The sequence below is a fragment of the Solanum pennellii genome, chromosome 2 (assembly GCF_001406875.1).
Source record: "Solanum pennellii chromosome 2, SPENNV200".
Taxonomy (NCBI): domain Eukaryota; kingdom Viridiplantae; phylum Streptophyta; class Magnoliopsida; order Solanales; family Solanaceae; genus Solanum; species Solanum pennellii.
In genome coordinates this window covers 49,876,156-49,889,996 of record NC_028638.1, presented here as the reverse complement: position 1 = coordinate 49,889,996, position 13,841 = coordinate 49,876,156, and the positions used below count along the sequence as shown (strand labels likewise).

The 13,841-nt window shown below is 31.0% G+C and overlaps 2 protein-coding genes across 3 annotated transcripts; one reads left to right on the top strand and one right to left on the bottom strand.

The window, feature by feature from the left end:
- The first annotated feature begins 1,901 nt into the window (after positions 1-1,901).
- LOC107009171 (RING-H2 finger protein ATL8-like) lies at positions 1,902-2,830 on the top strand. Its single transcript, XM_015208450.2, has one exon. The coding sequence runs from the start codon at positions 2,001-2,003 to the stop codon at positions 2,580-2,582; it is 582 nt and encodes a 193-aa protein (XP_015063936.1). The 5' UTR covers positions 1,902-2,000; the 3' UTR covers positions 2,583-2,830.
- Positions 2,831-8,484: 5,654 nt separating this feature from the next.
- On the bottom strand, positions 8,485-13,705 carry LOC107009503 (monosaccharide-sensing protein 2-like). 2 transcript variants are annotated; one of them, XM_015208846.2, is made up of 6 exons: positions 13,621-13,705; positions 12,822-12,970; positions 11,824-12,390; positions 10,221-11,119; positions 9,526-9,713; positions 8,485-9,256 (listed from the first exon to the last, which is right to left on the bottom strand). In XM_015208846.2, the coding sequence occupies exons 2-6, from the start codon at positions 12,898-12,900 to the stop codon at positions 8,818-8,820; spliced, it is 2,172 nt and encodes a 723-aa protein (XP_015064332.1). In that variant the 5' UTR covers positions 12,901-12,970; positions 13,621-13,705; the 3' UTR covers positions 8,485-8,817. The 2 variants fall into 2 exon arrangements, with proteins under 2 accessions (XP_015064332.1, XP_015064331.1); XM_015208845.2 differs by lacking the exon at positions 13,621-13,705 and adding an exon at positions 13,376-13,559.
- Positions 13,706-13,841: the final 136 nt, after the last annotated feature.

Below are 13,841 nucleotides of genomic sequence, written 5' to 3'. Positions count from 1 at the left end.
AACAAAATTATGGCTAACATAATCATTTATATAAGTTGTCGAATCCAACTTTAAATAATTGTAGACGAAACAAAAAATTTATAATTAATTATAGGCATAAAGTACGGACATGACACTTGTTGTTGGATAATAATAGACTTTATAATAAAAAATGTCACGCAAAATAAATGTACAACGAACATGTTGCCCATCTAATCCTCAAAACTTTTTAATGTTACTTTTGTCTTTCACATAAAGTAATGTTTCACTTTAGCATCCTTAATCCCACACTCCATAGGCCTACTATTATACAGTTAAAAAGTAGGGGTGTAAAAGAAAATCAACAATTCTAAGTTAAATAAATAAATGAAAATTTGATTAGTAATAATATATAAACGTGTTATTTAATCTAATTTCAGTATGTTCTTTAATTCTAAATATATATGAATAGAGATTTAAATTTATATACGATCGAAATACGTCAGATCATAAATTCATCCCAAATGATATTCAAACACAAACAAGACTATTCTACATTATATAATTAAAATGAAGATGGAGACTAGTTTGGAATCCAAAGAGCAAAAATATTTGGAAGTTTGTTCCTTTTTTCTCTTTCGCTTATTTTTACTTATCACTGATTGATTCGATACATATATTATATAATAATTATTGATATATACATTTTATTATACTATTTCTACTAATTGATATTTTATATTGAGTCTTAAAATATGATATTAAGAATAACAATTTTTAATTTTAAAAATAAAATATATGAAAAATATAATTATTTTTTTTAATATATTAAAAATAATAGAGAAAAAATAGGATATATCTTAAAATTAAGTGATAAGTATTTCTATGGACACAAGTGTAATAGCAATGGTGGTTTTCTATGGTCGCCCTCAGTTTATTTCATTTTTTGTGTACTTCCTTCAACACAAACAAATTCAGGTAGCTTCACATGTTTTTGTTTCTTAAAACTAATTTATACGTATCTTAATTAATTTATTAATTATAATTATTTTAAAAAAAATTTTTAAAAAAGAAAAATTCATCTAATACATACTATTAAAATAGACATTTTAAATAATATAACTAAATACAAATTGCAATTTTTTTGGAAAAAGTCAGAATTTTTTTCTTAATATAACAATACGTAAAATAAATTGATTGCGATAGTTGGGCAAACAGACAAATAAAAAAAAAAATCACGTACAGATTTGTTGTTGTATCTACTGAAATTTGACTTGTAGTCTAACATTATCAAAAAGATGCTAACCAAGATTAACCCCACCATTATTATTCTAAACCGCTTATTATTTTCATTTTATCATTTAAAATTATTATTCTAAACCATTAATTATTTTCATTTTATCATTTAAATAAAATGAAACGTGTCTGCTTATGATACCTTTGTACAAATATTTAATTAATATTGTACTTAAAAGAATAGTAGGGACCTCTACAATTATTTGTACTGTACACCACATGTGTTACCTTCAATACCTTCCATTCGAGTCACACAAATTATCGAGTTAATTAAACAGATGATCTTTTAATAAAAGGTTAAGATTTAAAGTTTCTTTTTTGATGATCGCACAAGGTTTATTTAACATAATTTTAAGTTTTTGTGTAGTTTGCAAGTATTATTATACTGGAACGAAATTTACCTTCAATATCTTCCATTCAACTCACGCAAATTATCGAGTTAATTGAGCAGATAATCTTTTAAATAAAAGGTTAAGATTTAAAGTTTCTTTTTCGATGATCGCACAAGGTTTATTTTACATAATTCTAAATTTTTGTGTAGTTTTTAAGTATTATTATACTGGAACGAAATTTACCGAGTGCGGATTAGCTCGCGGAAAAAAAAGAAAGATTTTATATATCTCTATATATACATGTCTATATATATACATGTCTAGAGAGTTTCAAATATATTTCACATCACTTACCGACATCTCAACCACACCATTGTCCTCTTTCTTCTATATTGTTCAATTTCATTTTTTATTATGACTCGTCCTTCTAGATTTCTACTTAGCACCAACTCATCTTCAACGCCGGCGGCGGAGCCACCGTCGACGGTGACAGTGGAGTCTGATTTCGTTGTAATACTAGCTGCGTTGCTATGTGCGCTGATTTGTGTAGTAGGTCTCATCGCCGTCGCGAGATGTGCGTGGCTCCGGCGAGGAATCGGCGCCGGCGGGAACGGTGGTAGTCAACCGTCGGCGAATAAAGGATTGAAGAAGAAAGTGTTGCAATCGTTGCCTAAATTCACCTACGATCCAAGTAGTACGGCGAATGGTGCGGCGTTCACGGCGGAGTGTGCGATTTGTTTGGCGGAATACGCCGTCGGAGATGAGATCCGTGTGCTGCCGCAGTGTGGACATAGTTTTCATCTTCAGTGTATTGATACTTGGCTGGGCTCACACTCTTCATGTCCTTCTTGTCGTCAAATTCTCGTCGTTGCTCGGTGCCGGAAGTGCGGTGAGTTCCCGGCAGTTTCCTGTAAATCCGACGGAGCTCCGGTTACAACTCCGGCCGAGTCTCGTTCATGTGGTACATCTACTAGCTCAAATAATTTCTTGGTCTAGAATAAAAAAGAGGCATTAGTTTTTTTAAGTTATATACTCTGACAAGTCGGTGTAAACGGTAAATGTAATTTACACTATCAGTGCAGTTTTACCTGTGGTAACATATCAGTTACTGTGTTGATGCAGGTTAGGGGTAAAGTTACATGTAATTAATCTTAAATTACATCGTTGTAATGATGTGTGTAAATTTTCTTTTAATCTAGTGAAAGATAACATCAATGGTGTAGCCTTAACAACAACTTAAGTAATTACATGGAAATTTCATTTCAAAATTCACAAAAAATAGTAATGAAGAAATATCTTTTTCGTTTCAATTTATTTGGCTACGACTTTCGTAAGTAACTAAAAATAGTGGAAGAGAACAAAAATGAAGTAACGTGGTTGTGATGTGAATGAGTAGAAGATGACAAATGTGAAACGTTGGCTTCTTTCTTGTTGGGGAGGAAGGCAAATTAGTAATGTAATTCTGAAATTTGTTTACAAGTCAGTTATTATATGTCCGAATTCATTATCAAAATCAAGAAATTTTACCTTCGAAATTTGAACGATGTTATATAATTTTTTTTTTTTTAAAAAAAAATAATAGACTTCAAAAGCATAGTATTAGTGCTAAATTGTAGCCTCTAGTTGAATCACTTAAATGTGGATATGGTAGTTATTGTAAGAGAAAAAAATGACAAAATGGTCCCTGTACTTTGAGATAAGTTTAGCATAGTCCCTCACGTATATTTTTGGACAGATTCTTCTATTACTTCCTTCGGTACATATTAATTAAATTGTTGAGATATTTCACATCTTTTAAGAAAAGAAAATTAAGATATAAATTAGGCATAACCTTTTTTTTATCCTTGTTAATTACTTTCTCTGTCCATAATTATTTGGCATATATATTAAAAATAGATGTTCAAGATTAATTATTGATTTAAACAATCAAGAAATAATTAGTCACTAATTATGTCCTTAATAATTATTCCATTTTGTTCAATTTAAAAAGTTATGTAGATTTTAATATTCTTGATATAGTAGAGTTATATTAATCAAATTACATCTTGTATTAAATTTTCCTTGAAGAGAGTGAGTGACCTGACAAACAATTGTGGACGAAGAGAGTATTGGCAAATTTATGATTGATTCATAATTAATTTCAATTCTAACTAATGAAGAACAAAATTAAAAAAAATATTTTAAAAATAATCTTAAAAATTAAATAATTAAATTGATTTAAAAAATGAATTGTTCATTATTTCTTTATCGTTCACAAATGAATTGTAGTATTATAGATCAAAAGATACTTTTTGGGCAAGTTGTGGTAGAAAAAATAAAAGGAGGACCAAACTATAAAAACAGACTTTACACTTGCTTTTACAACTAATTAAACAACCATATATTATCCTGATGTTGCACTTACGGCCCAAACAGTGAAAAAGAAATCACTTTTTCTATACTTTTTGACTGAGCACTGAATTTATGAAGAAAAAAAATGTAAAAACAATTTGACTTGAAGTCTCGAATTATCTATACAGTATAAGAAATCATAAATAATGTAATAACTCTTTGACTCGAAGTCTCGAATTATCTATAACACATACTACATAATAGTAATAAAAGAAAGTCATATTACACTCATTCTACATCAAAAAATCACATATTGACTCAAAGATCTTAGATTTGGATTTGCATATGATATCATCCATGCAACAATACTTTGAAAGCAATTTCCAATTTCCTCCTAAAAAAGAGGAACATCTCCAAAAGAGAAAAGTAATAATAAATAGATATGAAGAGTGGACACAAATTAACATTTCTTTATTCTACCCAAACTAGTGATTCTATAGCCACAAAAAGACTAAAGCTCTCTTTTACAAAAATAATGTTATAAAAGAAATTAATATGTGATGGGAAAGGGGAGATGAATATAACCTAAGTGCCTTTTTAAGAAACGATTTATACTTAAATTAGTAATTTTGGCCTACTAATATATATATGCTAAGTACCTTTGACTAATAACTACCATTCTTTTCTTAGAAAGGTTTGGCTAATGTTGGCCGTAAATAAAAGCATCGCCACTTAATAGGTATTATAATGTGCCACGATATTCAAATTAATACTTAGCTACGATTTAACAAAATTTCTTATGGGTCATTTTGAACTGCATATCAACCTAATTTTTGATGAGCTTATTGTGCTAGAGTTGTCAATATGGATTAGTTTATCTCATTCGGGCTAACCCATACAAGTTTCGACATTTTACGGGTCAGATCGGGCTAGCCGATCTTTGGTGTGGGTCAAAATACGGTCGGCCCAACCCACAAGTACGTGGGCTACAGGGTTGCCGGGACAGCTCACTTTTTTTAAAATTATATTATTTAAAATTATTGAATTAAATTATATATTATAATTAAAAAACATTATCATTAATATCGACAAAACAATATTACATGATGTTAATGTTGCTACTTTTTAATCAAATCCACAAATAAAATTATCTTTATAATATTTATTATGGGTTTTTTTTCAAGTAAAAGTATAAATATCTAAATAGAAATAATAACCTAATTGTTTTGAGTTTGAACTCTCTTTAATTTTAAATTTTAATATTATATTATATTTTTACTTAATTTTTATTGACCCACGGACCGACCCTATCGATATTTCCCAAGCCCCACAAATCAACAGACTTATTCAGGCCAGGCTAAAAAGTTCTTTTTTTCAAATGGGCTCCAAAAATGTAACACAAATCAATAGGCTTATTGTTTTTATTGTAGTGACATAGTTGTGTAGTTATTAATTACTATAATGCTTTCAAATGTCCTCCTAAGATTGGAGCAACACAACAATATGAATAGTTCGCTCTATATAACATGATTGTTGTGCAATTTTCTAACATCATGTTTGATTGCAACTAAAGTAGGTCATTTCAATACAAGTGATAATCACATAGTCAAATAGTTTATTTATTTATTAAAAAATAATAATAATATCAAAAAGTAAATAAATCATTTTAAAAAAATTAATCAACATAAATCATAATGTTTAATTATCGACATATATATGATAATTTAAGACATTAAATATATATAGATTGTTATGCAGTGATAGTAACTATTCCACTTTTAATTATAAATATTAAACTTAAGCTCGAAATATGAAAAAAGAAATTATTGAAAAACACACCACAGTTTATTTTGGTTGATGGTGTGAAAGGGGATTAAAGATAAAAACAAAAGAGAGGGAAAAAGCTTGAAAAGAGAAGTAGTGCGCATTATTTATTTTCGAGTTTGATATTTCTATTAAAATTTAATTAATTTAAATTTATGTTATTTATAATTTATTTATGAAAAATATTTTTTATTTATAATTTTTTTTTGTACTCAAAATTCAAAATCTAAATATTTAAATAACAATCTTGTTCATTACACCGTATTATCCGATTTGATAGTGACACTGAGGGGGGAAACTTGTTGAATCAATGCTGGCAAAAAGTTACATAACCCAATTATTACTAAAATGGATAGAGAAAAAAAAATTTAAAAAACCAGCACTATAACCAAAACCCCATATCATTGGGTTAAAAACAAATGGAAGGTGAATACTCAATCCCCATCAACTTGTGTAGGAAAAGGGGATGGTAAATATCTGTTACTTCCTCCGTTTTATTTTATATCAATTATTTTAATTAGATATAGAGTTTAAAAAAAAGATTTTTAAAATTTCTATTCAAAATAAGGAATATATATTTGTGTCATTATAAATTATTTCCCTCGTAATAAAATGTGTGTTTTAAAATTAAATTATTACTTAAATATAAAAATATATCGTTCTTTTTTAAATGAATCAAACAGAAATAGTAATTCATATACGGTGTTTATATTAAATTAAATAACTTTATAAAAATCAAATTAAGAATGTAAACTACTCAAATATAAGCATCAAATGAAAATATTTTCATGTAAAAAGTGTTATTACTATGAAAAATTTTCAATTCTAATCGAAATAAATCAAACCAAACTAATTTCAAATTTTATTTTTACAAAATAAAAACTTTGATAAATCAAACCAAACTTTTCAAATCACCGAATGTCCAACCCTAACAGGACAAGTAGGGTTAGTAGATAATTAGGTAAATCAAGACAATATCTAAACTTTATTTTATCTAATAAAAGTGGCTACAAATATCTGTTTTCATGACAAGGAAAAGTAAAAAAGATAAACTTCAATCTTCCACATAAAAAATCATGATTACATGTTATTTAATTATGATTAACTCCTAAGTTTATATGAAAGTAATATATTTTTTTATTGACAAGTAGGAGTTGGATATTTTGCTTTACAAAAGGACTCTATCTGATTCATATTATATGGTGTTTTTGCTTGAGCACATTTTTAAATATTTACTTATTTTCAGAAGATAAGAGGTGTTTTTTATTAAATTTTTCTTAATTAATACTCTCATTGTTCAATTTTATTTATTCATTGTAGTAAGAATAAATATCCATTCTTACTTGTTTAATTTGAAAAATTAATTTAATAATTTGTCATTTAGTTACTGAGTTATCATTATTATAAATTATAATCATTTTCAATGCAAATTTCAAAATATTTAATTTATTATATCCAAAGCGAGATATAAAAAACTTATCATTTTATTAATTACTACTTTCAAAGGAATGTGTTAAATAAAAATGTAAAAAGAGAGTAGTTCTTATTTATTATGTAAAAAAATTATTTAAAGGATACATTGGGGAAAAAATATTAGTAATATGTTTTTAATTATGGAAAAAGATATTTGTTTTTGACAAAATGTACTTTATGTGTTTAATAGTACTAGTTATCCATTAGAGTGTTTGATTTAGTACACACTTTAAATACAATAAATAATATGAGTAACAGTACTATATTACCTTTCAAATATATTAAATCAAATGTTGTGGAAAATGTATAAAAAATTTAACATGACACATCTATTTTTTAAAAAAAAATTGTATAGGGAATTTATTATTTTATCGATATTAATTGATAGGTTTCAAATATATTTACTTTCTATATTTTTTAAAGACATTAACTCAATATCAATAAATTGAGATTTTAATAGGAAAAAGATAAGTCTTTTCTTGATTTGTCAAAAATAACAAGTTAAAAGAACTATCAAATTAAGAAATATTTGACAAGTAAATGAAAATGAAGGAAATAACAAAAATAAAATAGATACACAAAAAAAGATAAATGATCTCTTAATTATTTAAAACTTAATAACTATAATTACTTTTAATACAATTAGAAAGAAAAAAAAACAGAGGAAGTAAAAGCTAAAAACACCATATAATACATGAGGGAATAAATGAAGAAAAAATATCTGAAAATATCTATTTTTGATGACATGAAAAGTGTAGAAGATATTTAAATTTTTGAGATAAAAAAAGATGATTACTAAGACCACTTGCAAGTTCCAAGAATCCATTAGAAAGATACTTAGGAAGTTGTAGATCCAAATGAATTGGACATCCATTAAGGTTGTTTTCATTGCTTATTCCATTCTTTTTACTGTTTCATTTTACTTTCCTCCTTCTACATGACACCACAAACCAATCTTTAAATTTTTCAGTAAACTGACATCAAATGAAGTCAAGACAAGAAATCTTTAGGTCATGATGCATTATGTAAAATATAGCGTTTACTGATCACTTTTTTTTTTTTGGAGTTACCAAAAAAATCGTACTTTTATTTAGATAATTATATCTTTAACAAGTCCCACTAATTGTAACATCATGGTATAAGATGAATTTTGATGATCCAGTATGGGTCTTAGGCAAACACAAACCAACTTTTCACATACCACTAGACTATGTGTTATAATACCAAATCAGATTATAACTATTTTGACAATATGCATACTGAAGAACTATTCACTGGTGAATCAAACTTTAAGATTATAATTCAAATGAAGACATATGAGGTGAGTGTATCAATAAAATGGTACAAAAACTAGCATCATGAAGTGCCTAAAGAAAAATTTATATTCAAATTTGAGCTAAATTGATGATGGAAGTACAAACAGAAAAACTAATTGAAACCTCTTCTAACCATGATTCTGTTTAAGTGGTATATCTTTCTTCTGACTACCCTTTTCGTAGTTTTACCGCGAAGTGCCTTCAGTCATGATAGAAGAACAGTTGATCGCATAGCATACCTCACATTCAGCAAGGATAAGTAGACAAGTTTAGAATCTCCACCGCGTTTATTCTTTTCCAGGTTGCTTATTAGCACCAACAGCAAAGAATTCTGTAATGACTTCAAGGGGCATGCCTTTTGTTTCAGGAACCTTAAGGAAAACGAATACCCATGCAATGGCACATACTACAGCATAGATGCCAAAGACACCAGCTAGTCCGATGGTGTTGAGCATGACGGGGAGTGAGTAAGTGACAATAATGTCTCCAATCCAAAATGTGAGAGCACATATAGCGATACATATGCCACGAACACTGGTGGGGAATATCTCAGAGCAGAGGATGTTGGGGATTGGACCAAAACCCGTGACAAAGCAACAGAAGTAGACGACAACACTAATGGTGGAGATCACAGCATGTGTGACCTCACCCATGTTGATTACATTACCTAGGACTAGTACGATCAGTGACAGTAACAGGACAGGCAAAGTAGTCAGCAGAAGCAACCTGGAGAAGTCATATAATTACATTATTCAAAAGGGTAAGGCAATATAACTACTTGTTAAGTTTTGAAATGAACAAGTGTGACTAGAGTTCTTAATTTGTATTACCACATTATAGAAATCTGATCCAAGACATGAATGTTTCAGTAAGACCAAATTCATATACAAGGAATCCAAGTGTGTATGTAAACGAGTAATTGATATAGCAAAGCTTGATATTTTTGCTATTTCCAGGTTTCGTTTAGATTATGGAAATAAGCAAACTAGTGTTACCTTCTGCCAGCAATGTCCATCAGTCTCATTGCAATGCCTATACTTGGAAGCATTAACAAAGTTGTGAGGCCACTTATGAGGAATGATGCCGATTCTGAACCAATACCTAAATTTGATAGCAGAACTCCTACTCCTGCTTGTTCAAGAATTTGGGGAGTATAGTAGAGAACCCCATTTATACCAGAAAACTGATTAAGAAACAAGATGTGAGTAGCCGCGTGATCATCAACAACAACACTAAAAATTCTACTCAATCCAAAACAAGTTGACTCAGCTATATGGATATTGTATATACATTTACACCATTTGGGCACATCTCACTCTACCACTCAATACGTTATCTTCAAATACAAATTAAGGGTTCTCCAAAACTCGAGGTTTTCTAACAAACGCTAAGACCACATGATCAAGATTCACTCGCAACTAGTTGATATTGCTAATACGAATCTGTTCCTTCATTCTCTTATGTTCTTTGCTAAGTCCTCATGCGAGAAAAGTTTGATTTTAGCACAAGACATGGAGGTAAAACAAGATCTTAGCAGAAAGTCAATGATTATGCAGTATTTAGATCTCAACACTGATTCCACATAATTGTGTTTCTTCTTAATAAGAACCAAGCTAAAAAAAGGTAAAATCTCCGATGGTTCTATTCATACTTTGGATATATCATAAAAACAAACATAAGCCCCCTTTACCTGCTGCAGTATTTGAATTCCAACTCCAACTATGAGAGCATGCTTGACTCCCGGCTCAAAAAGAGCTCTCCAACCAATCGCCTTTGTAATAGGTCCAGTTTGTTTCTCTACTGCTTCCTCAATAGTCTGTTGAGCCAAGATGCTCTCTGTTCGAAGAACGGACTGACTCACTAAAGCAGCAGCATGTACGGTATCACCTTCTCCATGAGCATCACAACCTGGAAGGGACATAATGGAACCACGCCTTGATCCAACACTAGCCTCCTGATGCAAATATATCCTTTTGAGTGCTCCTTCCTTTTTCTCATCTTTTCTGTATGCTAGCTGCCAACCACCACCTATACCCATACTGGCATGTTCTCCAGCATTTGCAGTATTGTAACTGCTACCCTGTCTCATGCTTAATGAGGTTGGAGGCCCTTCTGTACCTGACCCTTGCCGTGAGAGCAATGGGCTCCTCAAATTGTCATCAGATTCTGCCCCAGAAGCATCAGAATGCTTGTCACCATCCCTTTGACTTTCTTCATCCCAGTTTTCGTGTTTTACTTGATTCTCTGATATATTGAACATGCTGCCAAAATTTGTAAAAAGCATGCTGCGCATACTTCCCATCTCTGGTAGCTTCTCATGAACACTGCCAAATAGAGTGACCATAGGATCCATAAGAGCACTTTGGTTTGCTACACTCCCATGACGGGAGACCAGACCAAGAGTACTTTGTCCAGAAACAGGTTTGGCAATCCACGACTGACCCTCTTCAGCTCCATATAGCTTGATACGATCCTTGTCTACTGCATGCTCCTGGTTATCATCAAGTTCATCATCTGGACTGATTATGTACTCCTCTATAGACACTTCGCCTCCAGCGCCTAAACCTTCCATCAGCAAGGCCATTTCACCTGCAAGCGGAAAGGATTCTCGTGCACATTAGAATTCTGGTTACTTCAAGTGTTAAAAACCCAAGAAGTACCTTTAAGTTTGGAAAAACCTTATTTTACCTATCACCAAACCTTAATATTTTCGAGAAATAAAATACTTTTGTTCATAAATTGGAGATACTTGTTTTCCTGTAAAACTTGACTTCTGTCAGTAAGTTTTTCTGGAAAAAAATTTGCATTCAGAAAAAATAATGGCTGCTTTCATATAGAATTAAGTGACACATGAAAAACGAACCAATATTTTAATCTGGAGCTCATGAAAGTTTATTTCCTGAAATACAGTAGGCAAATAAATTGAGCAGAATTGGACAAAGAAGGCTCTGCAATAACTCAATTAAATGAAATGATTCAATGTGGAAGAATGGCATCTAATGTGTTTATACCGGTTGCATTTAAATCGATTTGAAGCTTGAGAAAAGAACAAATGGGCTTTAGTCTTTACAAAATCAACCGCAAATTTGAGCTTACAGCTTGCAACAAGATTCAACTTATGAATAGATTTCTATTACAAGCTTGAACTTAATTTGCAAATGGGGAAAGGATAGGAAGGGCAGGGCGTTCAAGAAAGTTAGCTCAAACTCTTGTAAGATTAAACTTAGGAGCAAACTTACAGAACTTAAGAAATAAGTTGTTTCTGTAAAGAAAAATGGTAGCTGGAGGCATACCTGAGACATCGTCCCTGCCACGTAGTCTCTGTAAAACTTTTTTGGCCTCTTTCATCCGACCTTTACTAACAAGCCACCTCGGAGATTCAGGCAAATAGAACAAAGCCAGAAAGAAATAAGCAAGAGAAGGAATCGAGAGAACCCCAAGCATTAGTCTCCAACTAGGTGACACTGTCAACGACATTGAAAAGACCATACAGTATGAGAGGAACATTCCAACACTTCCAGTGAACTGAGGGAAGGTATTAAGACGCCCTCTTATTTCTGGTGGGGCAGTCTCAGATATATAAACAGGAACAAGTGTTACAGCAAGACCAATACCAAATCCATCCAACAGCCTTGCTAGAAGCAACACATTAATACTTGGAGACCACAACATTACTAAACCACTGACAAAATAAAGGACAGATGAAATAATAAGCATTGGACGCCGACCAAACATGTCAGATACAGGTCCAGAGCATGTTGTGATCACAGTCGCTCCAATTAGTGACGTAGCAACAATTAGCCCTTCTATTCCTGCCTGGGTTTGCAAATTGAATTCCTTCTTGATGTAAAGAACAGCTCCTGAAACATATCACAAAACAATAAACAGTACCATGCCTTAGTATTAGTATGTCCAGATCTTGCCAAAGTTGGAACATGTGTGTAGCTAAAAACATGTGTCGTTGAAGTTCTGATGGTCACACTAGGAATCACTGTAAAGTGTAAATTCCCTAAATCTTCAACAGCTAAGCCTCAATCACAACTCACAAGCAAGACAGCTATATGAATTTCACACCTATCCATGTCGCTCCATTCAAACTCATTTTAATCCAGAATTTAGTACTTCTCTCTATTATAGAAGATAAACTAGAAATAGAGACACTAGAATTTCTCTTTATCTTCTATTAGCATGTATATCACAGACACAACAAAAAGTGCTAAAGATAATTTTCCTAGAGAACAGAAAACACACACACACGAAAAAAACGAACATGAGATTAAGCAGAAAATACCTGCTATTGTTGCATTGTCCCATCCTTGCAACAAGTTGCCAATGGCAGCAGTAAGTGCAACTAGCACAGCTCCGTCCATCCTTAAAAAATCAAATCTTTTGCTTTATGTGGAAATAATGAATCCCAACTTCTCCTAATTGCAGAAGCACCTAAAATCAGAACACACAAAAGATAATAGCAATAAGAACAAACATATAGAAATCAAAGCCATAACCCCCCAATTATTCAGTTCTAAAAAACAGGATCATATTATATAACAGGAAGAAAGATCCCATCAGATGCTTCAAGAATCCTATATCTGAATTGCCTACACGACATTTGGATCCATCACAAACTACTACTATCAAACTTCCAGAACCCCACAACATAACTACAAAAAAAAGAAGTGCACTAAGCTGCCCCTATGCACAGGGACGGTCTATTGCACGTAGCCTTACTCTTGCAAAAATCTGTTTCCACAACTGAAACCCATGACAACAACTTTACCACTTACGCATAAAACTAAAAATTCTATCTTTAATTTACTTATACACACAAAAAAATGATTACAATACCTGGGAGTGAAAAAGAGTGAACACAAATACATGAAAGAAAGAAACTTTTTTATATTTTTATAAAGTCCCAATATTTAATTTCTCTTGAGAAACAAAAAAAATGGGGTTAGTGTTAGTATATAGACAATAACACCATATGATTTTTTTGTGTGTGTGTATTAGAGAGAGAAAAAGAAACAACAGAAATTGCAGACAAAAGAGAGAGAGAGTGAGAGATTGGATCTGTTAGAATTATATACTCTCACCATTACTTGGTTCTCATTATTTTACTCTTCCATTCATAGCAAAGATTCGAAATTTTCTGCGTTTACATTGTTCTAATTCATCTCTTTTGATGACAGTTGTCATTTTTCACTAATCATATGCATATTCCCTCTTCTTTCTTTTTTTTATTTTATCTTTCTTTATTTTTATTCGGATCAACTTGCACATTTATATTAACATTATATTTTTATTTATTTTATCT